Below are 25,892 nucleotides of genomic sequence, written 5' to 3' on the forward strand. Positions count from 1 at the left end.
ATTTGACAAAGCACAAAAGGTGAGATGGCAACGCTGTTCGCAGCAGAAGTTCTTCTTATTCACAATCATGAAATAGTTTCGCAGTTCGGACTTAGAACGATATTGTTGTTTTCTCTGCCTTAAGTGGTTCGGTCCTTTCCGTTTACAACAAATTTTAGGCCGGTTGGTTTATTCTGTACATGTCACTACGTATGTTCAGAGTCTTTTCGTTTTTTAATACCCCTTTCGTTAGTTAATTACCTCGGAATCATGTAAATAAATAGTGAAATCCTAGAAAGTCAGACGATCGATAAAGTTAACTTCCGTCCTTATCAAGTTGGGCAATCAAAAATGACCGATCTCAATCATAATGGGACAAGCCTGGGTGGTAGTGAAATTGGACAGGCATCTCAATGGAATTTCACCAAGACCATCCAGACTACTCTGGAGGACATAGAGATTGATGCCAACTTTGCATGGCTGATATTCTCCCTCCTGATTGCTATGTTTTGGTTCACCTATATTACACATTACAGTGCTCGTGTCATTGGCCAAATACTCACTCGGTTGTTAAACAGATTTGTAATTGGAAGTGGATATTTAAGAATAGGTAAGCACCCGTAAATGCTGCTTTATACAGAAGGGGTCTTGATATATCCATTATTTTTTTTTAGGTTCACTCACATTTGATGTGTTAGCAGGAAAAATTATGTTTCGTGACATTGTTTACACTAGTGAGGATTTTAGTATTAGAATTCAAGATGGCTGGCTAGTGTTTCGATGGTGGAGATCCTATGTGCCCAAAGATATAACAGAAGGTATTTTGATGCAATCAACAATTTTTATGTACCCTACTAATATCCATTTTATTTATTCAGACTTGTCACATTCAGATACTCGGTTGTCGCTAATGCTTAACGGTCTTGAATTGCACATTTATAATCGTTCCAACTTGTACAACGAACTTGAAAAGATATTTGGTTTGGAATCATTAATCATACCAAACGAGGGTAATGGAAATCTGGGCAATAGTTCAGTTAACAAAACCACCAGTAAAGCATCGACTTCAAGTAAATTAACCGATGAAGAATCGAATAGTCAAGGCGCAAGAGTTCTCGGTCGTTCATGGAGAGACTTAATTCCAGTTATTAAAGTGGAAATATGTTGCGTAAGATTTTAATACCGAAAAAATATGCACTCCGAAAATGTTTTCCATTTTTTCTTTACTGGTCTCTATTTAGGGCCGGGCGGTATTTGGAAATCGGCTAGTACCCACGACTCTTTGTCTTTCGATGGAGGAAGGTTATATGGTCTACTCAACGAAGCCCGCAATGTCCAAGCTCGACCATTTCGTTCACGTGGTCACGTGTCGAGCAGAAAATTTCAAAGTAACCACAAAGTCAATGTTCGTATTTCGCCAACTGATCAATTTATTTATCATCCAGGTAACGCTTGCACCAAGTTTAAAATATACGGGTTTAAATGATGAGCCGCCTAGGCTCATGGGCGAAGGCTTCGTCGTCCTCTCTTCCAACACCATCGATTTTTATTACTACATGGACGAGCCAGGAATCGTGCCTGAAGTGCCTCTTATGATTGAGCTGGCCAATGGAGATGTTGTCGAATGCCATGCTCCTGTATGGGGTCTGGACATTCGATGCGGAAAAGGAACCGATTTCAGTTACGGTCCTTGGGCTGACAGAAAGCGGGAACAGCTTTTCAAATTCTTCTACCCCCCAAATTATCAGCCTATGAAGGTATTAAACTTTACATCTTTTTTTCCTCTTCATTGAAGACTTAAATACTTCTAAATTGTTTTCATAGATTACATCTCCACCGCGACCAGGCGAAAAAAGAACGGTACAATCTTTTGACATCCGCTTTAGCACTCTAAGCGAAGCCACTGTGGATGTGTTGTTCACAAAATGCAAGGCAAGTTGAGTCTTAATTTTCCGATTATAAGTAATGAAAAAAAACGAAGAACAATTGAATAATTGAACCACAACATAGGAAACGAACGCCATTCACATGACAATTGGCGCTGGATCCTACTTGGAAATAACTATTCCATGGACAGTGAAATCTGATGGTTGTGCGACAAAGATTTCTGGCCAACTCCTCCATGTCGATGCTTCTACAAGCTTGCAGGTATTGATGATTTAATCATAGCCTCCCGTAACAAACTTATGTTTTAAATTTTTTATCTTCCCATATTTAGTATCGAAGTTTAATGGAAGCCGAAACGTTGAAATTCGCGGTTTTAATGCAATATCCGGTTGCTTGGAACGCGCACCAAAGTTGGAATTTATCATTAACAGGAACGAAAGCCACATTGCATCTTATATACGAGCATCGTTATTTCTTTCAAGGTGCGTTTTTTATTGTGATATTCCTACCCTTTCCAGATTCTAAAATTATGTAATGCATTTAGATCTGATCAACGACTGGTCGTCAAGGAATCCAGCCGATTTACTATATTACATCCCCTATACTTGGTTCCTTAAATTTTGCCTCAAAGAGTTTGAGCTAATAACAATTGCCAATCAGTACAATTGGGTTGACTGTTCTTCACAGCGTCAAGAAAATGGTATGTACTTAATAAACCTGGTGTTTTTCAAAATGAATAATCCTTACCGTCCATCAGCTTACGCGGCATTTAGTGGAGATTTTCTCGAGCTTGCCTTTGCCCTTCCGTTCAACGATTTCCTTCCCCCAACAATGGAACTGAAATTCCAAATTCAAGTGCGTATTTTAGTTTAAGATCTTCGTGATGTGTTGAAATAATTTAGATTTGATATACGTTGCAGGGTGAGTCACTTGATATGAATGTGCAGTTGCCTGAAATGTCCACCAGCCGACCGGTCCTTTTGGCGCTTGCAGCGCATGCACGGACAGCTAATAGATCTGCGGAGGTTAGTAGAATTACCATGCAAATTTTGTAAATCTCTTATTCTCTTATTCTTATTTTATTATCCTTCCAGCCCATACGAAATGAAACGCCAATTGACTGCGATAAAGAACGTTGGCGTAACTTAGTCAAACGTTCTGAGGGCTGGGTCCAATGCTGGACAGTGCCAGTCATTTCACTCGGCATCCAATACACTTACCATCCAATGACACCCCCGGGACCGGCGCCTCAGGCCAACGTGCCAACACCAGAGAGGGAAGAACTGCTTCTGACTCCGGTCCGTTTCCCTGTTCCCACCACTTCGTCTCTTCAAGTCCCGCTTAGAAACGGTCGACCGGCCACTTTGGAATTCGATCCGACGACCTTAAAGGCAGACCAGGTCACTGTCGAAATAGAATTGGGTCCGTCTGAGTTATTCGTCTATGGAACTGTTCTCCGAGTTTTCCTTAATCTCAAGGTAACTCATTTTTAAAAATAATGTTAAGACCTTATTTTCAATTTTTTTTTAACACAGGAAAATATTTTTGGGGAAGATCAAAGGATGGCTGATATGGATCCATCAGCTGCAATGCTTGACATGGAGAGAACGGGTAAAAATGAATCGCTTAACCGAAGTGCTGATCCTATTCCCGATACAAGCGCCGCGATGGAAGAGAGCGTCATCGACGTGCGCATTGGTCGACCTCTGCATGTGAACGTCTCTGTCACAATGCATGATATTAATGCCCATCTAATGAAGGTATTTCATTTTTCCGATAGTCGTAGTTTCAGCTGTGCATCTAATATTTGTTGCTACGTCTAACAGCATTGTAGCAAAGACGATCCACCGTGCCCAACTGTTTTTCTGGAGAAACTCAGTTTTGAAATGAACAAAACATTCCTCGAGACTAAACTCCAGCTCCTCGTATCACCGGCAGTTTTGTATTCAACGGACACTGTCCTACGGACGGCAGAGAGTTGTCATCTTCAACAGGGATTTTTAGTATTGTCAGCGCTACAAGTCCGTGGGCACGCAATGTTCAGCCCGACTGGGCGAGCTATTGATGAAGAGACAATCGAGTACGCATGGATGATAGAGGCTACATTGGGCCAGCTGACGGGTCGGATGACTCTGCCTCAACTGCAACATGTCACTGCCGGACTAGAAGTCTTTCTTCGTTTAGCGTTGGACGAGGAAAATCAAATGATCCGTCCACCGAAGAGCCAAACCGCTTGCCACCACGGCACTGCCCAGCCGCTTTGTCCATTCTCTACAACACCTAACCAATCCGCAATCAATCTGCCAACCACCTTGGGTTCGTTGTGCCCATCGTCGGAAGATATTAAGTATCGCATGACTCGTCTTTCTATCGACCTGATTGATTTTGCTCTAGTAGAATCGGGCACGGCCGTCACATTACAGGTGCGTTCGTTTTGTTTTATATGCAAAAATTGTACCTCCTTTTTTTTTTCTAACTAACTAATTTTGCAAATGTTTTTGATTTAAATAGATCTACCCACTACGATTGGCAACATGCAATTTGCATACACGTCGGACTCACGCAGGCGTATCCATCCTAATGCCAAAAGTGCACCTACGTCAATATTTGAACACCTCTCGCGGACCAAACCTCGACAGCTCGTTCACAGCGCTAAACGCCACGGATCGCTACAAGTCAGGAGCTGTCAAAATGAGCAGCAGCAATAGCACCTGGAATCGAACGCAAGCCAGCGGCTATTCACGTTCAAGCGTCGAAGAATTGTACGCGAGCCGGGAGAAGCCGCACAGCCCCATCGGCAGCCATCGCATTGATTTTGAATCGGCTGCTCCGATTGAAAACGGAATCCCTTGTCAGGAATGGCTCGAAGTTGGTCTCGTTGAAATCGGACCCATCTACGTAGATATTGGATCATCGGCCGACCATTGCCGGGTCGATCTACCCGCACTTCAAAGCGCTTTTCTACGACTTCACGACACTCGTACACATCGTATGTGGTTCCTCTGGGATAATCTCGTTGATTTGAACGAAGTAGCCGCCCCAACCGATCCTGCTGGCCAGCCAAACAGAAATGTAGGCAAATGCGGTTGTCGTGGTGGGTGCGCATTTTTCGGACGCAATTTTAACGGTTTCGGCTTTTTCAATTGTCACGAAGACGATTCACAAGGAAATTCTGATCATTACGTTGCCCTGGCTAATCCGATGTTAAGTCGTGGAACCGACCTCGCTTTTAGCCAAAGTATTTTGAGAACGGATGTGTTTTTAATTGATTTCGATCCACCATCCAGAGGCAATTCACCTCCGATGGCTGCGGCATCGAAAGAACGACCTCAATCGGATGTCAGCAATACTAGCACGATGAAGAACGTGCATGGGGTACTGATCCTTCCTGAGAAAGCGTTGCATTCAAGCCACGTCACGAACTTGGAAGAAACTGGAGAAGGGGATGAAGAATTGAATCAATTAACCAATTTCAAAACGCTTTCGAGGAACAGGATGTCGTTACGTGAATTGGAAAATCAATCGATGCAACAAAATGGATCCCGGCAACGTGAACTCGGCACGGCGAATTCTACCCCATCTCTTCCGATGACCAGTCCTGGAACAAAAAGAAAATTTTCTCTGGAAAACGGATGTCTGGACAAAATTCTATGCCAGCGCTAGCCGATGAGTCCACTGTCGAATACAGACATCCATTTGTGCGACGTAAGCGTTCCACGATATCCTCCAGAACGAGCCGAACTGAATCGCAATCTGAACTTTATTATTCGGCAGAAGAAGATGATGATGATATTGCGGATAGTTCTCCATCAGACGAACTCGTTTCGTTCCCCGCTAGTCTACCAGATGACACCACTAACCTCATCATTTCAGATGGCAGTCGAAATGGAAGATGCTCCGCAGCTTCGTCCTCCTCTTCGTCAACGAGGACTTCACCTTCATCCAGCACCCGCATGAGCAGCCGTCCTACATCGAGGACATCCAACATCTCTTTCAATTCCGCCGTATCATCCGCCGATGATTTCTCATTAGTTGACCTTCATCTGCAATCCGCACGTCCCGTAGTCGACTCGCCTCTTCTTCTGACCAGCTACATGTCCCATTTAGGAGAGGCGGAATGCCCTCATTGGTCCCAACCAGCACCTAAATTTCCAACTGAAATCCGACAATCAGACACATCGAAACTTCGATTTCATATGACTAAATCTGGATTTTCATCTTTCCGGCTGGTCGATCGCCCGCTGAACACGCCTGGCCATCAAGGAGCCGGTTTCGGGTTTTTCGCCCCGCATTCAAAGGAACCAGCTGAAAAAGCCGGCCAGCCGTGGGTCTGGGACACTAGTGAAGAAGAAAGACCTTCAGGTACGAGTGGAGCAAAATCCGAAAGGTGCGATGCGTCCACTGTCCTCGTGAAAGTAGGCCGACCGATCCACGTCATGTGCTGCCCGCTGAGTCTGGAATCCGCCCAGCGCTTTGTCGAGTCGTTGGTGCCCACTCTGGAACACCTTCACCCGATGACGTTGATGACGCGCGTTTACGGGCGCTGCATCGGCCACGTCGAGTCGCAAAATCCGCTGAAAAAGCAACGCATGGCCTTGCTGGAACAGAAAACCGGGCCCGCTTTGTACCGCGATTTAACCGTCTACCAACTGCGCGGTTCCATTCAAATTCCGCGCATTAATCTTTGTTTGCTGCAAGCTGGCATAGTCGAACAATTCATATCGTTATCCATGCTGGACAATCCTCGAGATCTCGTCTGTGTTTCATCAGCGGCCGTTTGCGTCGACGCTCTTTCCCTTCACTTCTCTCAAAATGTGCGAGAATGTCGATGGGTGCAGGCCGTCAGTCGTCCCGTGGAACAAAGACAAAGCGGAGGTAATAAGAGCTTCTTTGCTAGCGTTCAAAAACCCAAGAGCAGACCGGGCAAATCTCTCGGAGTTCCAGAGATTGTCTTTGTCGAATGGACGCAAACTGAAAACGAGCAGATCATGGCCAGCGGGACCTTAGGTAAAATTCACCTTCAAATGAGACGGCTTAACAACGACACGCCTTCGTTAACCCCTGGACTTCCTCCCGACAATGTCACGGCAACGGTGATACCCACAGGATGTTCCAGAGTCCTTTTTAGTTACGCCAACGACCTCGACCTTTCGGCTCAATCGTTTCCAATCGTTTCAGACGAAGAACGTTATGGCAGTGTCGTGTTCGAGTGCGGCCTTCAAGGTCTCAACATCCGTGCCGTTAAACGAGTGTCGAACGTCCTCGAAAGTGGCAATACCAGCGAAAAAAATGATCCTAAAGGATCGATCGTTACCACCGTCGAAATGGAAACGATACCCAACGAAACCCCGTATGTGGATGACCAACCTCCGGGGTCCGCACCGAGCCATTCTAGTCACATTTCGTTCAAACAGCGCTCGGATAAAGGGACACCCACTTCGGCCGAAGATGCGCATCATCAACAAAATGCTGGGCTGAGTCGGCCACAGGCCGAAAAGGACTTGTCGTCTTGTTCGCTTCAAATTCAAGCCGTTTGGTTGAGCTTTGCTGCTCCTCCTCGAACCTCACCCGCAAAGAAATCTGAGTTCGCGCTTTTAGATCGCAATTTATTATCGACAGCTTCGCCTGCCATTAACGCGTGGATGAATTCCGGGGATCGATTGGCCATCACGGTGATGCAGCTCGTCCGCGCGGCCGAAACGCGATCACTTAGCGTTCTGGCAGGGCTCATGGCCGAAGCTCTAGACGTCCAGCAGATCCATTTGCCGATCAAGAGCAAATACAACTGTTTATCACTCATGTCGCGGACATTGCAAGAGGTAAATTTTTGTTTAAATTAAATACTAAAAGTTTTAAATTAATTTTATTTTATTTACGTTCATGTTGCCAGGATCCATCGTGTCAGCTCAACTTGGTGCTGCATCGCTACGTCTTGATGTTGAGAAACGAGTGGGCGACGTTGGAGGCCCGTCTTGCGCCCAGCATAGTCCCACCGTTATCGACCTTAAAGCAAGGTGTGATCGTGCTCGGCCGTCAATGGAAGAGCGCCATTTACACACCTTTCATGCTGACGTATTCCTTGCATAAGAACAGCGCGCAAAAGGCTCCAGCAAATCTCAGCGTCCCAATCAACAGCCATTTGATGGGCAGAGATCCGGGTCGACTTCATTTGGCATCGATGAGAAGTGGACCCCCATCCGCAGACCTTGACGAAGATGATCGCCTGTTGGCCGGCCACAACGAAGCGGAGAGCTCGTGGATATCGTCGGATGAATCGAGTCTCGTCCTCAGTCCAGCTGACCTCAACGAATCCAGTTTACCTCTTCTGGGTAGGGCTTCGCAACCATCATCTCCACCGAAGATGTCAGCCCTTCGTCGCAAATTGACAAGTGGAACACATCCATCCGGATTCGGCGGCAGTTACGAATTGAAAACAATTTCGGCGTCCAGCGCCGAAGATGAAAATGAGGACGAAGACGCAACAGCTCCGCTGCGCAAAACCGATAAAAAAGAATCGAAAGAAGAGTTTGATCTCTACAACTGGCTGGCCAGGCAACAGAGGAGCGCTGTTAAACCGGATCAGGCTAAACCGACACCGACGGAACCTCAGCCTCAACAACAGCAATCGTCTGATCAGAAACAGCCTCATCAGCAGTTCAATTTGTTGGTAGACACAAGGGCCATCTTCGTCTCCCTCTTTGCCAGCGTGGGCCTGGAGAGCAAACGCACGCTATCCGACGTCCTCTCGCTGAGCGGGAGCGCGTCAGTGCTGGGCGGAATCGAAGAGCTTCGGGTTGAAATCTTCGAAAGCGAATGGAATCAAACTGGATCTTCATCGCGGCGTTCCAAAATGAGCAAAACAGCGGGACATGCTAGCGGGAGAGGAAAGAATGCGCCCGGCGGGCACAAGTTCAGCGTGTACATCCCACCGGAAGTGCCGGCGTTTCTCTGCGAACGCATGTCGATCGAAATTCAGGTGAATCAAGTGTCGGATGGCGGACTACTGGGCGCTGGTGGCACTTGTTGCGATGAAAGCACAGGTGGCGTTACAGGTCGGGGTCCGTCGGCCGAATCTGAAACTCCAGCAGCATCTTCATCAGTAGCTGCCGCAGGTGGAACAGGATTCCTAGGACAAATCGGCCTGTGGAAACCCCAACGGACTACAGCTCTGAATTTCAGCGTATCCGTCGGTTATTTGGCCCAGCAGGTGAACATGCCCCTCTTGCGGCTACTTCATCAACTAAGTAGTGTTTACGGCAATGCGAAAGCAACGCAAGTCCAGCTCAGAGAACAGAGGCCGTTAAAACGCGGACCCGATCCTCTTCGAGCTCTGACTGTCATCTTCGATTCTCCAGAATCTACTCCATCACCTCCACTGCCGCAACGGCCCATCCAATCAGAACCGGAGCCTTCACCTTCCATCCAATCGGAGTCTATTCAATTTGGCAATCGTTCTTTCAGGCCGCCGAGCTTTTTGGCCAACAGACTTCGTTCCAGCTCGCGTTTTGCGAAAATGTACGATCAAGAAGATAATCCTATGGTTGTTCCAACCACTTTGGCTACAGATACGAGCAAACACGTTCAAGATGGCGTTGATCCATCGCCAACTCTCGCGTCCGCCACGGCCGCCACTGTTGGTTTGCCTAGTTGCTGGCGCACTATTTACCATCTATTGGATTTGTATTCGTCCATGACAGCGGCCAGTACGGTCAATAAACAACATAGCATCAGCGAGCCGTCGAACTGTGCTACAGGCGATGCCGAGCTCGGATTGGGCCCTACCCCGGCCCCGATTCGAGCTGATAGCCGTCCACCCAATGCCGGTCATACCACTGTGGTGGCATCTCGCTCTGAACGAACTCGCATTGTTGTCTTTGGCATCATGAAAGTGAATCGCGTCCGGCTGCTGGCCATGCTTAGCGGCCTTCGCCTCGAATCAGAAATCGTCTCACTTCATACCAGTTTAACCTACAAAGAAAAAGTTCGGGTTGGCGGGTTGCCCCATCGACCACCTTTCCAGCACAACTTCCCACGCATGGAATGCTCTTTGACGGGCCATTTGGGCCGTGCAATGATCGTCTTGCTAGAGGTAAACATCAATTCATTTCACACCAAATTCGCGCAGATTTTTAGTTCATTTTCTCGTCACAGGGTGTCGCCCCAAGTCAGCAGACGGTAGTCAAGATTACCGTTGGCAAGTCGCAGGCCTTGTATTCTAGATTGTCCCATCATGGTAAAGACAAAAATTCAGGCCTACTCTCGATCGGGGCCGTCCACGTGGACATCCCGCAGCATCCAGGTGTTTTGCACGGCATGATGACACGTGGCTCTAAACAGCTCTCTTCGACCTTACAAGAATTCAGAGTCCCTCGATTGGCCAGCCGCAACACTGGACGGAATACAAGCACTATCCCTGATGAGCTGGATCTAGTTGCCGGAGGACTCGTTGCTGGAGGCAGCGGTGTCTTTGGAACCAACGCCAACGCTCTCGGCCCATTATTACAATCGCCACCCAAGGAGATCCCTGCTCCGACCGTGGAACATCGTTCCGTCGGGGGGAAAGTCGAACGTGAAGCCACCACCAATCTTCTCCAGCCATTGGTTATGCAGTTCTCTATTGTCCTGCAGCGGTTGAGCATTACGGCAGCTCTGCTCCCTTCGCTGCAAGCTCAGTACCAGATGGAACAGGTTGTCAGCGCTGGCGTGACGGGCAGCAAAGCCAAGTTCGATATCGATTTGCCTCGACACTCGTTGAGTTTCACGACCAAGCTTCAAATCACGGAAAATCTACCACCGTCGGCGTCCATCGAGCTCCCTCAAGTCCACGTCGGCGCCGAATACCTGCAGGACAGCGTCAAAACGGAGGAGTTTGTGGATGGAGTGGTGCTCTGCCGAGGCAATTACCTGAGTGCTGTCGCTGAAATCGGCACCTTCGAACACAGTTTGACCACAGATCTCCTCAACCACTTGGTCTTTGTCCAAAAGGTCTTTATGGCCGAAGTCAACGACGTCTTGAACAAAGTTTCTGGCGGTGACAAGCCCGTCCCCCTCTGGGAGGAACAACCGGCCGATCATCAAGATGGCAACTCTTCAGCGATGCGGATGCTTCTTTATCACCTCATCGTCCGTTTGAAAGGCATCCAGATCACGGCGACAACGCCAACCAACACGGCCGTCCGGCTGGAGACGGGCCTCGTCGAATTGCAGCTCTCCAACAGAGTGCAGAACGTCTTTTCTCAGAGCAACGGACGCACTGCCGGATCTTTCGCACCTCCGTCCGCTTCGTCGTCGGCGCAAGCTTCTCGCCCGGCCAAATTATTCGGTCGGGCAAAAGTGGATTTGAATTTGAGCCTCGGCCAGCTGATCCGCAATCCGCTGTTCGAAGAAGCCGAAGCCGAGTTCCAGCAAGTGGCTTTTTTCAAGACGCGCATCAGCTTGCGCAACGCCTTCCAGGACGAGTTGACTCCCAACGAGACGGGCGGAGTCGATCCGGCTGCCGACAAAGAAGTCGTGTTGATCACGCTCACTCGCCCGCTCATTTACCTCCAACCGGTGGCCGTCGACAAGGCCATCCTCGTCTGGCTTAATTATAAGAACGCCTACGAATACTGGACAGAGCAACGCGGTGGATGGATCAAAGACGAATCTCTCGTAGCCGATAAACCGGACAAGCTGGACAAACTGGGCCAACTGACTAGCCAACTAGGAGCCCCTAGTTTGGGTACACTCTTTCTCCAACTGACTGTAGATGACATGGGAATTTGCATGCCACTCAACATGGCCCCGTCCAGCATATGGGCGGCCAACGGAGCTGGACGATCCGAGTCGGCCAACCGACAGGGCCATTCGTCGGAGCCGGAAATCTGCAGCGCCGTCGTCGTAACGCTGGAAAATTCCAGCATTTCAGCTTGCAGTTCCGGATCTTTGGTCAGCAAAGGCAAGTTCACCGGACTCTGTCTCCGATTCGCCGATGATTTTGAGACTGGGCTGGATGATTGGAAACCGGACATGGACGATCCGGCCATCATGAATTTGTGCGTCGTCTCGGAGGGGACTTACGAGGTCTGCAGTCGGACGGTGACTCCTCCGCAGCATCAACACGGCGAAAACGCCAAATGGATCCTGCACGTCGGATGGCAGATGGAAGGCGTCGACACTCATTTCGACACGTCCATCGGCCGCCAGTTTTCGGCCCTCGGGCACACGTTAACCGGTTTAACTGGAAGCGAGGAGGAAGAAGGAGAATTCGGTGATGATTACGATGGTGTAGGAATTGACGGAGACGAGCGGAGTTCGCCGGCGGCCAGTCCGTGCGATGATATGGAAGGATCAGCGCTCGGGGCCAGCACGGACGAAGATGAAACGATCATTGCCGATGCGCAGGATCTTAACGAAGCCGTGGAATTGCGTCGCCGTCGCGGCAGGATCGAACGGGCCGTGACCATCAGCGAGACGGTGGCAACGATGCCGCGAGGTGGACGTCATCGTTCCAAACTCATCGAGAAAGAAATGAGCGAACAAGCGCGAATTATCCAGGATTTGAAATTGTTAGGAGCCAGTTCGGCTACGGTCGAACAAGAGATGCGTAGACTTCAAGAACTGGAAGCTTTGGCTTCGAAAGATTTCCGTCGGGTCATGCTCCAGCGATTGAAAAGGCAAAGCGTGAAAGCTTCGTCCATCATCACAGATCATCCGGTGACGTCCACATCTCTTTCTTCCGTATCGGCTAACGCGGCTAATCAGCGGCCGGCTACTTTACATCACACGCAGTCTCAGCGAGTACCTCTGCAGAGTCAAACGAATCATCAAAGGTCCAGGTCTGTTGTCGTTCCACCAGTAGTTTTGGATCTGGAAACTAGCGGGCATGGTTCCACGGATGATTTCTTATTGCGCGATGCCCAGCGTTTCCTTCTTCCGCCAATCGAAGGAAGTCCACCCATGAGCTGCCTTCCAACGCCCACTAGCGATGCTTATCGCGGGGGTACTACTGGAACTAGGCGGCCGAGAACACCAACTTCATCGATGGCCGGAGGGGGTCCGTCGTTATTGGAACAGGACAGGAGCGGGGCAACCTCATCGGCGGAAAACCCGAGCGGTGTGGGTAGCGGAACTAGAAATTCCAGCGAACCCAGTGTCGATCTGGAACTCGATTTCAAAGTGTTCATCAACAGCGGAAAATGTGTTTTACACACGCGCGATACCCGTAACGACGAAGTGCTTCGTCGCATGAAAAAGGAGCGTTCGTTTTCCAGCTCCGTCCTGGACACTACCGCCAACCCGCATCAACCCAGCCCCGCACCGGCTCGCAAACCGGGTAGACCCGATATGCGCCACAACGCGTCAACGTCTCGCCTGCGCGTCTTGGCCAATAATACGGCCCAAATGGCGGTCGATTTGACCATCTTCCACATTCCTGGATTGGACGTTAAAGTTTATTACGAATCCAAAACCGTTCACGAAGAGACATTACACATTCCTACACCCATCAACGCTTCTGCCTCACCCGTATCTTCAGCGACCAACAAGTCAGTCTTATTAATTTGCATTTGAGTTAATTGTTTTTTATTATGTATCTTATTTTTTTCAGGGGCAAATTGTCAAACAAGAAAGGAAGTCTCTTTGCCTGGATGACGCTACACAGCATTCCAGAAGAAACGATCATAAGCCCCCACATTTTGGAATTCCTGGAACAAGCTCTGGAGCCTATTCCGATCACAGCTCCCGAAGCCAAACCAACACCGACATCTGCCACAGAAAATTCAGGATTGTTCATCTTCGATGGACCGCCATCGACAGGTTCTCCAGGTGGTTCCACAACGGCGTCGTTTCCAGTTGACGTTGTCGTCTATTGTCACGTCCAGCCTTCCACATTCCGATTCTCTTGTCTGCCCGTCTCGCGCGTCGAATGCCTTCTCCGGCTTCCGTCGCTACACCTCGTCTTCTCTTCGAAACGATCCGAAAACCAAGCGCTGACTGGAGGTGGATTAAGCGTGACGGGATGTCTGTCGGATTTCTCCCTTTACATCTTCCATCCGTACGGCGGAGGCAAGAAGACGGGTGCCGCTTCGTCCTCTTCCAGGCGCGAGGCCCCCGAAGCCGAAAGCGAACGCAAGGACTCGTTGAGCGTCAACGTCGAGTTCGTCAAGTTCAACCTGTCGCGTTCCAGGAAAGTGAATTTCAGCCCGAGGACGGCCGCAGAGGCCGCAAATCGAGAGCCACGTAACGGCCGAGATAGCGCCAGTGATCCAGCTAAAGCCGTCGTTCGTTTCTCGACGCTCATCGACATCGGTTCGGCCAGTTTCAAGTACGACATGCGTCGTCTGCCCGAAATATTAGCATTCCCTAAAGCTTGGTATCGAAGAGCTATCGTCCGTCATCTCTTCCTCGGCGATTTGAGCAAAACGGACTCATCGGCACCGGATCTCGTTCCACCTGCCAGTCGGGATCTCTGGGCAGAGTTGCAACCCGATCAATCCGGGTTATCTCCTGCCTCTGCGTGGGAGACGCTGGTCGTCTTTGCCGTCAACTTCACCAAACTCAACGTCCACATGAACATGGGCAACGTGATGGGCAATGTCTCTTGGCTGACCAAAGATTTTAAAGCTGATGGCCGTCTGTCGATCGGTAGCACTGGGCACAAGAACATGCACATTGGCATCGGCCTGGAAGGCTCCGGATTAGACGCCAAAGGTGGTATCGTCGGTGGTACCATTGAATTGAGCGGCATCCACACATCGCTGTCCATCCGAGAAGATCCCGGGACGGAACCAGATCATCGGATGTCCGTCAAACTCCAAGTGCTGGAATGCCGTTTGGATTATATGGGCACTAGCGTCTTGATGGGCCGAGTCAGTGTACTGGCCGTCGATTTGCGTGACGAGTGGCGCATCGGTAACCTCATCAAAAGTCCGGACAAGGTGCCAGCCAGACGGACATCGATTGCTTCGTCGCCTACCAAAAGGCCGGCCATGATTTTCATTCATGGCGACCTCGGATGGGATCAGCTTCAGCTGATGATATCCAAATCCACCACGGCCGATTTGATCAAAATGTACCTCAAGCTGGACGAATTCTTCCAGCAACAATTCCGGAGTAGCAGGCGCATCTTTTCGACCTTGTCGGCCACCGGAGGCGGTCACAGCAGCATCCGTCGCAAAGGTGGAGGGAAAAATGTGCCGGCCAAAATAGCCGTAAGTGCAGAACCGGCCGGCCCTACTCTGGAAGCCCAACATCACAGACATTGGCAAGGCGTCTTGAGACGTGTGGCAGGCCTGGAAATCGCCACGTTACCCACTCCCTTGCCGATGACGGGCACCATCCTGGGCGGAACGATGGAACTTCACGGTGGACACATTTCGCTCGCCTGTTTCCATGGTGTCAATTTCAAGTCCAAATCCTGGGCGCTTTTTAGCCTCAAAGATCCTTGCGTCTCGTTTGCCACCGAAGCTCAAGAGATTCCAGGAGATTGTGAGCGAATAATTTTTTATTTCTTTCGAATGTATTTTTAATTAACCTTTTATTTTTTTTGCTTTTGCACGTCCAGCTGATCCGAAGAATATCCACGTTGTTCAAAATCTATCGTTTAGTCTGGGATTAAGTGGACCTGGCTCTCATACACCTGTTGGTATTGGTTATCGCGTTATCGAGCAGCAGCAACAGCAAAACAGCCCAGCATCTATGGCCACAGTTTGTCGCATATCCCGCACGCAACTCTTCCCGCCCCAATTCAAAACGATCCAGGATTGGTTCCTTTACGCTTTCGCTAACAGCCGGCTCGACGGTAATCAAAAATCTTTTCTATCATTTCTTTTTACCACCTGTAATTTACCTGTGTGTACATTGTAGCCATGGAGCGATTTCCGAGTTTGGAACGGGAGCGGGAGCGTTCAAGTTCCGGTGCTCCGCACGTGTCAGTTAAAATTCCTGATTATCATCACGCTGCCGAGATCATTTTCGCATTCCCCAGTCTACAACTCCATCTGAAATCAGAGCATTTGCAAACTGGCTGTGTACCTTCATTGACAGGTATTCTAATAATCTCTACATTTTAAATGAATGCCAAGACAGTTAGTTTTGAATATTTAATATTGATAGAAGAAAAACCAAGCGTCGATTGCAGTTTCATTACGGATTTCGAAGATCATATTTTCGTGACGGTCGATGCCGAGGCATTCTTTTTCCTACACGATCTTATATCATCGTACGTCCGTGAGAAAGAACGAGTGGTACGTTATGAATATTACTTTTTAAATGTAATACAATTAACAATGTTTATCATTTCAGATTCTTGCCTCGGCGGCCAGCAATCAACGGACTCAAAGTCCTGAACTTCAAAAGGCAGCTATGGGTAGCACGACAGCTAGTTCCACCTTGGCCGAGCCCAGCCAAGGAAGTCCTGGCACCAATAATCCATCGCCTTCGCTACAGCCAACCAACGAAGATGAAAAGAAACGTCGTATTCTCGAACAGATCGACTGGCGCAGCTACGAATGCAAAACTTGGCATTTAGAACCAACTGTCCGGTATTGAACGATTTCATTTTTTTTTTCGCCATTTTCTTTCATCTTATCTTGTTTTTAAAATTGGGAAATAATAGGTTACTCTCTTGGGCTGGTAAACGAATCGAGCCGTACGGAGTGGAATATATTCTTAACAAGTTGGGCTTCTCGCAAGCTCGGACAACTATCCCGAAATGGGTTCAACGCGGCGCCATGGATCCGCTCGACAAAATACTTTCTCTAGTCTTGTCCCGCACGATCGCCGCCCAGCGCGCCAAAGTGTCGCAGGCCGCTAATTCCACATCACCTGGCGGTGTCATCATCGGGAGCAGTGGGGTCGTGAGTTCCAATAACACAGTCAATAGCGCTCGACCGTCGACAAAGTGAAACATTTCACACTGCCTACTTTGACTTTGATAGCGATCCACATCGTTGTTGTTTTTAAAGAAAAATTGTTTATGTCTTTTCGACAATGTATTTCTGTTTTTGCCTGTAAACAACGATTCTAGTAGGGGTGAGAAAGGGGAGAGCTTATGAAAAACGAGAGTTAACAATAATAATAATAACAATAATAATGATACAATAATAGGCAATCGATTTGCATGACTGTAATTTTTGTAATATTTGATTGTGTTTAAAATACACGTTTTTTCAATGGTGCTCTAACAGACTAGGAACATCAGCTAGCGTCATGTCGGATACAGCTGCGCTAATGGGCTGTTCTCTGATCCTCTTCGGCGGGTCACGTAACCCTTGGCGGGCCCTTTGCTTTTGACGGCTGGCTGCTGCGATTGGGGTGGAACGTCCGGCCCTCTAACACTAGGTGTACGTCCTGGACATGAGCTTGGTCTCGTGACATCCGATGATGCCAATGCCGACACTCTGGTTTTCAAAGATTGCGGCTCCAGCTGGGGTTGATGCTCTGCATCTGACTTCGTACTGGACGGCTGAGGTTGTTGAACTTTGCTCTCTTCTGACGTAGTCTTTTTCAAACGATTCTTACGATGAAACGTAATCAATCCTCCAGGCTCGGAAGCTTGTGATCGAGGTGTCTGGAACGGGGACGAATTTGGCGTTTGGAATCGTACAGTTCTCTTCGATCCACCCTGAGGCTGTGTCTGTTTATCCTTTTGATTATCCCGACTCGTAATCTATGTTAAAAAAAAGGGACTATAATAATCTAAATAATTATTTTCATTAATTCAATTCTTACGCTGAGTTCTTCCAGTTCTTCCATGAGGTCGGTCAGAGCGGCGATAGCAGCCGCTTTCTCGTTGTCCCGAGGTGTAGTATTCGACGTGGCACCGATCGATGATGGCCCGCCAGATGCCACATCATTGCTGCTTAATTTCAACCTGATGTGCACAGTAAATGACTGATCACGTGATGCTCATATAACAAAATGTCGTTTTGGACAACTGCGTGAATGCCGACAAACTCGCCTGATTGCAGCAGCAGCTGCTTTGGCAGCCGAAGCGATGTTGCCAATTTTCAGGTCTCGACGTAAATGAGGTGCAATCCAAATGGGCAATTCAGCAGCTGAGATTCCCAATTTCCGGGTCTGCTGTCTTAATCTCAGTTCAATATTGGCCAGCCATTCTTCAACTTCTTCTTGTTGCAGTATTTGCGAAGTGTCCGCCTCTCCGGCCTCCTGGGCCGCGCGACGGGCTTTCAATCTGAGCAATTGTTGGCGACAGTAGCGCGCCCGTTCGATAGCCTCCTTTTCTTCATCGGTGAGAATCTGGACATCCATTCCGAATCCTTGACCGTAGACGTATCGGACGGCCGTCTCCATACTGTATGTCTTGGCAGCTACCACTTCTCTTGCTGCCCGTTTTATTGCCAAATCACGTCATCATTAAAGCTACCACATTTTTTTTTTACTTGGTTCTTGCCACTTACCCTGTTGAAAGACGTCCTCTTCTTCATCATCCTGATCGTCTTCGTGTTTCTGCAAAGCAGACAGGGCATTGGAAAAGAACATGATAAAACACCGCCCTCGATTAAATCAAAACTTTGTTTTGAATTTAACAGTTGATGATCACAATTTTCGCAGCACTGTTCAATGAAAACGGCCGAATTCAGATTTCGCCGTCGTAACACCAGTACTATTTCCGATGGCACGACAGTCAATAAACCCGTTTTTAACGTTGACTCTTCGTCAGGTGATTGTCTGCGCAGTGAGAACGCTTGCTAGTTAGACTGGCATTCTACGAGTTACTGCCATCCAATAGTCCGACGTATATCCAATGCGCTCGACCACACCAAACGGCATTGCACGACAACACTGCTGCAGTCTGACCGTCAACCCGTTCCTTTTGCAAACGGCCGTGTGGGGCCTTCATTCCGTCGGCGGGAAAAACTTTGTTGTAATAGAGACGCGCGTGTCCACAATAGAAATTTATATTACGGGAAAAAAAGGGGGTTATTCGTTGCTTCCCGATAAAAGAAAAAGACTCTTAACTGACTGTGTATTCTAATACTGTTACAAATCTGATGTGCAGCGCGCAACTCCGAGACACGTATTTGTTGTTTTTCAGCTATTTCTCGATTTCTTTTTGTTTTCTCTAACAAATGTGGGGCGTTCCGGTCATATCACGCACAATGTATAGACGAAACTTCCAGTAAACTGTGTATCTATACGTTAGGGACGAAGGTCCCCCCCCCCCGGTGCTGAAGAAAATCGAGCGTATAATGCACGTCGCGTGGGGCGGGTCTATTGCAATGAGAAAGCGATCTGGCTATAGAAATAATCTATTGAGAGAAACAGAAACATGAAACGAAGAAAATAAAAGAAGAAGTAATAGCCGTATCAAAAGCATGTACATTTGTATTCAAACGGTAAAGTCTGTACGGTCCGAACGCAACGGTTTCTTCCAAAGAGAGAAACAAAAAATTTGATTTCGATATGGGCTGTTTTGTCGACGATTCGCGTGGCACCGTTTTGAGTACCTTCTCAATCATGAACGACTAACATGAACACGAAAAACGATCGATGTGGCTGCCAATGGTTTTCTTTTTTTTTGGGAACCATCAACGACTTGTGTGCGTTGCTTGTTTTCCTCCGATACGTCAAAGTCTGCTGGTAATCATGCGCCATCCGCCCCCGAAATCATGATGGAATCGTTTCTTTTTCACTAGGGCTCTCGTAATATACTCAACAAACATGATGAAACACTAAAGAAAAAAACCCAACACAAAGATTTGGACACACGAAAAAGAGAATAAGGATTGCTTTTAACGTAACACGAACTTCAAATTTGGGTCGTATGCGAAGATTGTTTACCAATGGAGCAATAGAATGCGATCGTAACTTGCTTTACAGGCAAGAGTGATGGTTTACCAACTGCCCAAATCCTAGTACGCAAAAAATAAATCGGGCCAGTCTGAACGTACGACCCTGGATAGTTGGCGTAATCAAAAGTTACACAATAACTCCAATAACTCCATGCCAATGCGCGCAAGTATATGCAAACCATGTTTATGTTGGTTTTTCTATTACATGTAGATTTGTTTTTGTTTACTTTTTTTCCCTTCAAAGTCTTCAAATCGACATGGGTTGGCATGGCGACGTTAGCTCGAAATAATATTTTCACGTTTTATTTGTAGACAACTTTCGTGAGACTATAACAGTCATTGCTTTCGGGAGTACCGTGATGCTTCCGCCCCCTTCGAAAATCCCATAGTGGGCTCTTACAGTTGCCCTTCACTTCCGTTCCCGTCCCGTTTCTCCTTCGTGTTTTGATGCACGTACTGTATACGTATGGAAGCAGATGGGGTATATTGCTCGCCTTTATGACCTGCCGATCAAGTGCGTTATACTCGAACGTTTCAGAAAGAACTTTTGATCGATCATTGATTTTACGGGTTTGGTAGTTCACGCCAGGCGCTTTGCTGGTGAACTTTGCCTTCACTTCACGTCAACTTTCGCAATTGACATCATCTTTCATTCGGCAATATTCTTGGGTCATGTCATTGTCATTCATTCTATACAGCTCTAGTTCAGAATACACATGTATTTCACCCGTGTCTAAATTTTAAGCCCGAGAAAATAAGCCCGACTTTTTCATGATTTTTTTTTCCAATCCTACAGTAACTTTAAAAAAATATTCGTTATTTAGATTTAGATTTAAAACGAGGATCACAAAACTCTAACTCGTTTTTATGAACGGCGTACAGTTTTTGAGTTATTAGAATTTAAAATGGTAGTACTAAAACCCCTATATGATAGCGTTTTATGGATGAAAATTGAACACTAAAAAGTCGGGCTTATGTTGTCAGGCTTTTTTTGTCGGGCTTATTTTCAGTTATGGCTAAATTTGATATTTCGAATTAAAATACATCATTTCGATCGGGAATTGAATGAACAGCGTGAAAATTAACTTTATTTTTACATAAGGCTTATATTTATTCAAAAAAACGTAAAAAACCCTAATTATAAAGTTGGTGTGCCTACAGAACATTGTTTCTGTTTATTTAAAAAACGGCCCGTGTAGTGAGAAAATAAATCACATATTCAGAATCAGCGTGCAATCTGGTTATGCAGGTGTGATGTTTGTTCAACTTCAAGAGATTTCGTTTTTTGAAAATTTTGACAAAAGTGGGAAGGCTATAGTCTTCCCACTTTTCATTTTTGGCCAAATTTCAAATATGGCTTACAATACATGATTTCGATGCAAAATTGAATGCTGATAAAGCAAATAAAGTTTATTTTTCAATGGGGCTTATAGGTTTTGAAATAAACGTAAAAAACCAAAAATAAAGTTGCGGGTCTTACATCACTTTTTGTGTTTCATTTTGAAAACGGTGGGTTTCACGAGAAAACCAATCATGGAACCGAAATCAGCGCTCAATTTTGATCATACAGTGTGATTTTTGATTAATTTCAAGAGATTTCGTTTTTGGCCGATTTTGACAAAAGTGAGAAGGCTATAGCCTTCCCACTTTTTCATTTTTGGCCAAATCACAAATTTGGCTGAAAATATATGATTTCGATGCAGAATGGAATCTTGATCACGAAAATCAGATTTATTTTTCAATGGGCCTTATAGTTTTTTAATAAAAGGTCGTAAACACAAGGCCGGGCTTATGTTGTCGGGCTTAAAATTTGTAACTGCAAAAACTGATACTCATTGGAATTGGTTGAAAATCACGCAATATACTCAAAATTGAATGCTGATTCTGCGAAAAAATTTTTTTTTTTCATTAGGTCAGCCGTTTTTGAAAAAAAATCGCAAAATCTAGCCCGCCAGTACGCGGCGGTTTTGTAATGAAAAAAAGCGCTGGCGCGAATCGTTTTATTTAAAAAACTATAAGTTTAATTAAAAAATTAATTCGATTTCCGTGATTACCATTTAATTCTGTATCGAAAACATGTATATTCATTGCTATATTAAACATTAAAAAAAAATACAAAATTGTTGGGAAAGTCGGGCTTATTTTGTTGGGCTTATTTTGTCGGGCTTAATTTGTCGTTGGCTAAATTTTTTAATTTGGCTTAAAATACATCATTTCGATTAGAAATTGAATGAAAAGCGCGAAAACTAAGTTTATTTTTGCCATTGAGTTATATTTATTCAAGAAAAACGTAAAAAACCATAACATAAAGTTGGTGCGCCTACAGCACATAATATCCGTTTGTTTAAAAAAATGGCGAACGAAACGAAAAAACGAGAAAGTAAATCACGTGATCAGAATCAGCGTTAAATTTCGATTATGCCGTGGGATTTTTGTTCAATTTCAAGAGATATCGTTTAAGGCCAATTATGGCAAAAGTGGGAAGGCTATACCCTTCCCACTTTTTCATTTTTCACGAAATTTAACATATAGTTTAAAATACATGATTTCGATTAAAAATTACCCAGTAATCATGGAAATCAACTCTGTTTTCACGTTGGCCTTTTTTTAATACATAAACAAAAGAAACGGATGAACATGCCAGCGCTCCACCAGCGCTTTCTTTCCGTTAATTTCAATAACGATTGCGGCTTGTCCAAAAACTGATTATTTAGCTTTTTAAAAATTAGATCTATTAAAAAATACGCCATTTGGTGTCCAATTGAAAGCTGTTTGTGTAAAAAGAGCCCAACTGCTCTTATCGCAACACACTTATTTTCTTTGGCTAGCGCTTTAAGTATTTACTTTTATTAACGTAAGTAACCTGTGAGACAGAACAAAGTGAAACAAGACACGAACAGAGTCTTGCATCAGGTGTAGGGTTGATTATAGAAGCATCTTCTGATACCGAAAAGTAATTGTTTTAACATAATATTTGAAGAAGACTATTTAGGAGCAGGGAGATATAAAATAAACTGTAGGACGCAAATGAAAGCGAATTTTTACTACAAAGGATTAAGACTACCATTTTCAAAACAAAACAATAACGCTGTGCAACCCAATTTTTCACACAAATTTTGTTGCAAGTAATTGTTTAACTAATCTAAATGCTAATTCTTGACGTATAAGGGTAAATTGTTAAATACATATAGGAAACAGTAACTGTTAAATGATAAGCCTATTTAAGGGAAATTACGAAAATGTTATGCTACATACTGTCATGAAACAAATGGCGATACGTGCCAATATCAAATGGGAAAGTCCCATCATTTTAATGATCTTCAGCATTGACGCTGGGTTTTAGAATGCATTCATTTGACTCAGTTTCTTACTACTAAATGGCACCATAAGCAGAATCTCGCGCGCCTGAGTATTGCGTCTTATTGGGTTGTCGTCCTGCCGAACGCTGATTTCTTCAAATAACGATTGCGTGTTTCCATATCCAACCCCAGTTCGGATGTAAAATGGGAAGCGAGAGCTTCGGCATCCAACTTTTTGTGCCCAGGATCCATTTCTCCACCCTTGATCATCCCGAAAGAAATAAACAACAATTATTACTAATGAAATTGATGAAGTTGGTAGTTTTACCTTAGTGCCAGATGTAAACATGACAGCGTGACTAGCAGCGTTCTTCGTATCCGACCTGTCATCAACATTGAATACAGACAGAATAAATAAGCCTATGTACTTAAGCGATATCGATGATATATGGGAGGGCACAACGTACATATGCCTGATGAATTTCATGTTTTATAAAATGATATAGCCCATAATTAGGCAACTGCAATAGTAAGAATTGGCACGGCAGAATAGCATGCCGTTGGACATATTGATGTATCAACATTTACGGTCTTGCGATCGTTCAATTTGAAATGTCTTCCAATACTTTTTTGCCATTTGTTGTTTTTCAATAGAAGGGTAATTTCTTTAACAATCAAACAAACAAAAACAACGTTGTATTCCGTATATTTCACTGCCAAAAGTAAAAAGAGTTTACTTACAAACCTATTATATTATAGGCCCCTACGAAATTAGGAAATAGCTCGTGTACCTGACGCACGCGAAGGAATAAACTCGTCACGCATGCCAAAGGGAACTCTTTGATGAGGCAGTATCGTTACGTGTGAAACAACCGGACCAAGAAATGATGATCGATCTTTCCCGATTGTAATTGTAAGTAGCGCTTCTTTTCATCCAATGCCAAATAGCCGTGCCATTTCTTTGTAACATTTTCTTTTCTACTGTATCTAGGCCACAACGATGTCTAATCAAATCGATTGCCGAGGCTAACTGCACGCAGACTGTCACGATAACGCATACAATGCCATCAAGTGCCATATAAATGATCACATGTCAAATGGGGGTGTTTTCGATTTATCTGTATTGATCATAGTCAGATTTGAAAGCCTCTTCGGTTATATTACTGCTCTATTATTAGCATTAATTCGAGGCCTTGAAAATAATAACTCCTATTGAAAACTTTATGCAAAAACAGGGGGTCGTCGCTGCTTTAAATATAGCTGCATTGGCGAAAAGGCAAACTGCGTATCGTGTACGAACACATGCCAAAATTGGATGCACGAGTGCTATACATGCTTGTTCTATTTCCAAACAAAGTTGATGTAGACGCTTCAACCAATGATCGGAAGCGATACCTTGTCAGGCAAACTTTAGGCCTATGCACGATGTCGCATTGCTTAAACTATTTACAGACGTTTGCCTGTATATATATCTCTCTACCAATCACGCTATATGACATTTTATTTTAACCTTACAGCGAATTGTCGTGATGGCAATGCTTTTTTTTTCAGACATCTCTTATAGCCTTCTTTTCTTCTTTGCAACTACCCCTCTATTTATGAACAACATTGCCACGCGCTACTGCAGTGTACAACGACACCCGCTTAAAGCACACAGCAACCCAAAAGCCTGCCAAAGAAACTTGATAGCGTGGCTGTTCAAGTGCCCAAGTATTTTAGTGCTACACCTAGGATAGTTATAGCTATAATATACCCTGGGTTATAAACATGTACAACTGACCGAACTGAAGTGTCCTGCGATGCCATGGAAGAAGCAAGTGACGAAAACAAGACACCGGCTGGAATACTATTCAAACGTGGCGCCCGATGTTGTAGAGTTTTTTTTGCTGCTCCTGTTGATGTCTCAGAGTTTTCGGTTGGATCGACGAGCACTAGTTCTTTATAGCTTTCAAATAGTTCTCCATCTTGCCTATTATTCCATTTAATTTGGCTAATGGCGAATTCTTTGCTGAAAGTCTTGACCACCTTATCCTTTTCCGCTTGATACAAACAACATTAGAAAGTGACAGAATGAATCGACTTCGTTTGAGTGATTAAAGAAAAGAGTGACAAATCATCGAAGCAGACTTTCAGTTAAGTTGCATAGGGCACTAAACGTATAGCAACAGGTGAATTCAATAGTTTTCGAAACAGTTACCTTCGGCGAAGACATCGTATTCTTCCTCTGATTTTTCTTCGTGAGAGTCCCTTCCGTACATGATGAACAAATGCTCGTAATAACGAAAATAAACGTCAACGTTTAAGTTTTAAGAGGTATTAAATGAGGGCACTCTTTATGGATGTTTTCTTAGTTTGGCCCCAAGAAGCAAAAAGGCAGAGCGTACTCGGTGAGTGACCACCCGTCTGCTATTCGATTAACAGCAGACTCTAACAGGCTTGGCTCTTCTTCCTTCAGTCGGTGGACAAGAAATGAACAAAGTCAAATGGCTAGTATGATACACGAGGAACGGCGCCCATATCGATACAGCAATGTATGACTTTGTGCACTGTATTCAGCCGCAATCGCATTCCTGCCTACTCTGTGCAGCGATACTAATCACGATTGGCTTGATAGTCTAGCCCACGCTAAGATACATTGGCCTTTATCACGGACGAAATTTAATGGCTGTCGCTGTCAAATTGCTTTCTTTTTCACACCACGCAAACATAATTTTGCCATTATTTACCTTGATGTATTGCCCTCGTTTTATTTGTTCCCCGGATTTTGTGGGCGCGGTGTAAAGTAGAACAACAAAGTCAAAGGTGGTATACCGTACCACGAAATGTGATGGGCAATATAAAGTCTTCGTGACGCTCACAATGGTTTTCTTTGATTGAAGAATTGCGAAGTAACACCAAAAATTGTGAAGAAATATAATAATCAGGCACCAAG

The 25,892-nt window shown here is 45.6% G+C and overlaps 3 protein-coding genes across 3 annotated transcripts; 1 reads left to right on the forward strand and 2 right to left on the reverse strand.

The window, feature by feature from the left end:
• The first annotated feature begins 111 nt into the window (after positions 1-111).
• LOC130695658 (bridge-like lipid transfer protein family member 1) lies at positions 112-17,024 on the forward strand. The gene is given in 24 exon segments (XM_057518827.2): positions 112-589; positions 654-797; positions 858-1,147; positions 1,221-1,367; positions 1,425-1,736; positions 1,804-1,911; positions 1,990-2,127; positions 2,198-2,348; positions 2,411-2,566; positions 2,624-2,721; positions 2,787-2,891; positions 2,961-3,344; positions 3,402-3,626; positions 3,693-4,289; positions 4,378-5,479; positions 5,482-7,685; positions 7,757-9,955; positions 10,018-13,391; positions 13,454-15,333; positions 15,410-15,646; positions 15,712-15,891; positions 15,961-16,091; positions 16,150-16,388; positions 16,463-17,024. Coding segments are annotated over 24 exon segments (14,949 nt in total). The 5' UTR covers positions 112-330; the 3' UTR covers positions 16,752-17,024.
• LOC130695663 (uncharacterized) lies at positions 16,960-18,505 on the reverse strand. Its single transcript, XM_057518831.2, has 4 exons — positions 18,267-18,505; positions 17,807-18,191; positions 17,578-17,719; positions 16,960-17,515 (listed from the first exon to the last, which is right to left on the reverse strand). Exons 1-4 carry the CDS (start codon positions 18,346-18,348, stop codon positions 17,054-17,056), a joined length of 1,071 nt encoding a protein of 356 aa, XP_057374814.1. The 5' UTR covers positions 18,349-18,505; the 3' UTR covers positions 16,960-17,053.
• Positions 18,506-22,953: 4,448 nt separating this feature from the next.
• Positions 22,954-25,401, reverse strand: LOC130695528 (uncharacterized). Its single transcript, XM_057518674.2, has 4 exons — positions 25,158-25,401; positions 24,741-24,999; positions 23,289-23,343; positions 22,954-23,221 (listed from the first exon to the last, which is right to left on the reverse strand). Exons 1-4 carry the CDS (start codon positions 25,216-25,218, stop codon positions 23,081-23,083), a joined length of 516 nt encoding a protein of 171 aa, XP_057374657.1. The 5' UTR covers positions 25,219-25,401; the 3' UTR covers positions 22,954-23,080.
• Positions 25,402-25,892: the final 491 nt, after the last annotated feature.

The sequence above is a fragment of the Daphnia carinata genome, chromosome 7 (genome assembly GCF_022539665.2).
Source record: "Daphnia carinata strain CSIRO-1 chromosome 7, CSIRO_AGI_Dcar_HiC_V3, whole genome shotgun sequence".
NCBI lineage: Eukaryota > Metazoa > Arthropoda > Branchiopoda > Diplostraca > Daphniidae > Daphnia > Daphnia carinata.

What these genes read in the sequence shown, in the direction of transcription:
- LOC130695663 (XM_057518831.2), bottom strand. Translation starts at nt 18,348, where the DNA reads ATGTTCTTTTCCAATGCCCTGTCTGCTTTGCAGAAACACGAAGACGAT. An exon ending in AGAGGACGTCTTTCAACAGG is followed by an intron (nt 18,192 to 18,266) that starts GTAAGTGGCAAG and finishes TAAAACGGGCAG; the next exon opens with CAAGAGAAGTGGTAGCTGCC. An exon ending in AAGAACTGGAAGAACTCAGC is followed by an intron (nt 17,516 to 17,577) that starts GTAAGAATTGAA and finishes TTTTTAACATAG; the next exon opens with ATTACGAGTCGGGATAATCA.
- LOC130695528 (XM_057518674.2), bottom strand. Translation starts at nt 25,218, where the DNA reads ATGTACGGAAGGGACTCTCACGAAGAAAAATCAGAGGAAGAATACGAT. An exon ending in ATACGATGTCTTCGCCGAAG is followed by an intron (nt 25,000 to 25,157) that starts GTAACTGTTTCG and finishes GTTTGTATCAAG; the next exon opens with CGGAAAAGGATAAGGTGGTC. An exon ending in TCGCAGGACACTTCAGTTCG is followed by an intron (nt 23,344 to 24,740) that starts GTCAGTTGTACA and finishes TGTTGATGACAG; the next exon opens with GTCGGATACGAAGAACGCTG.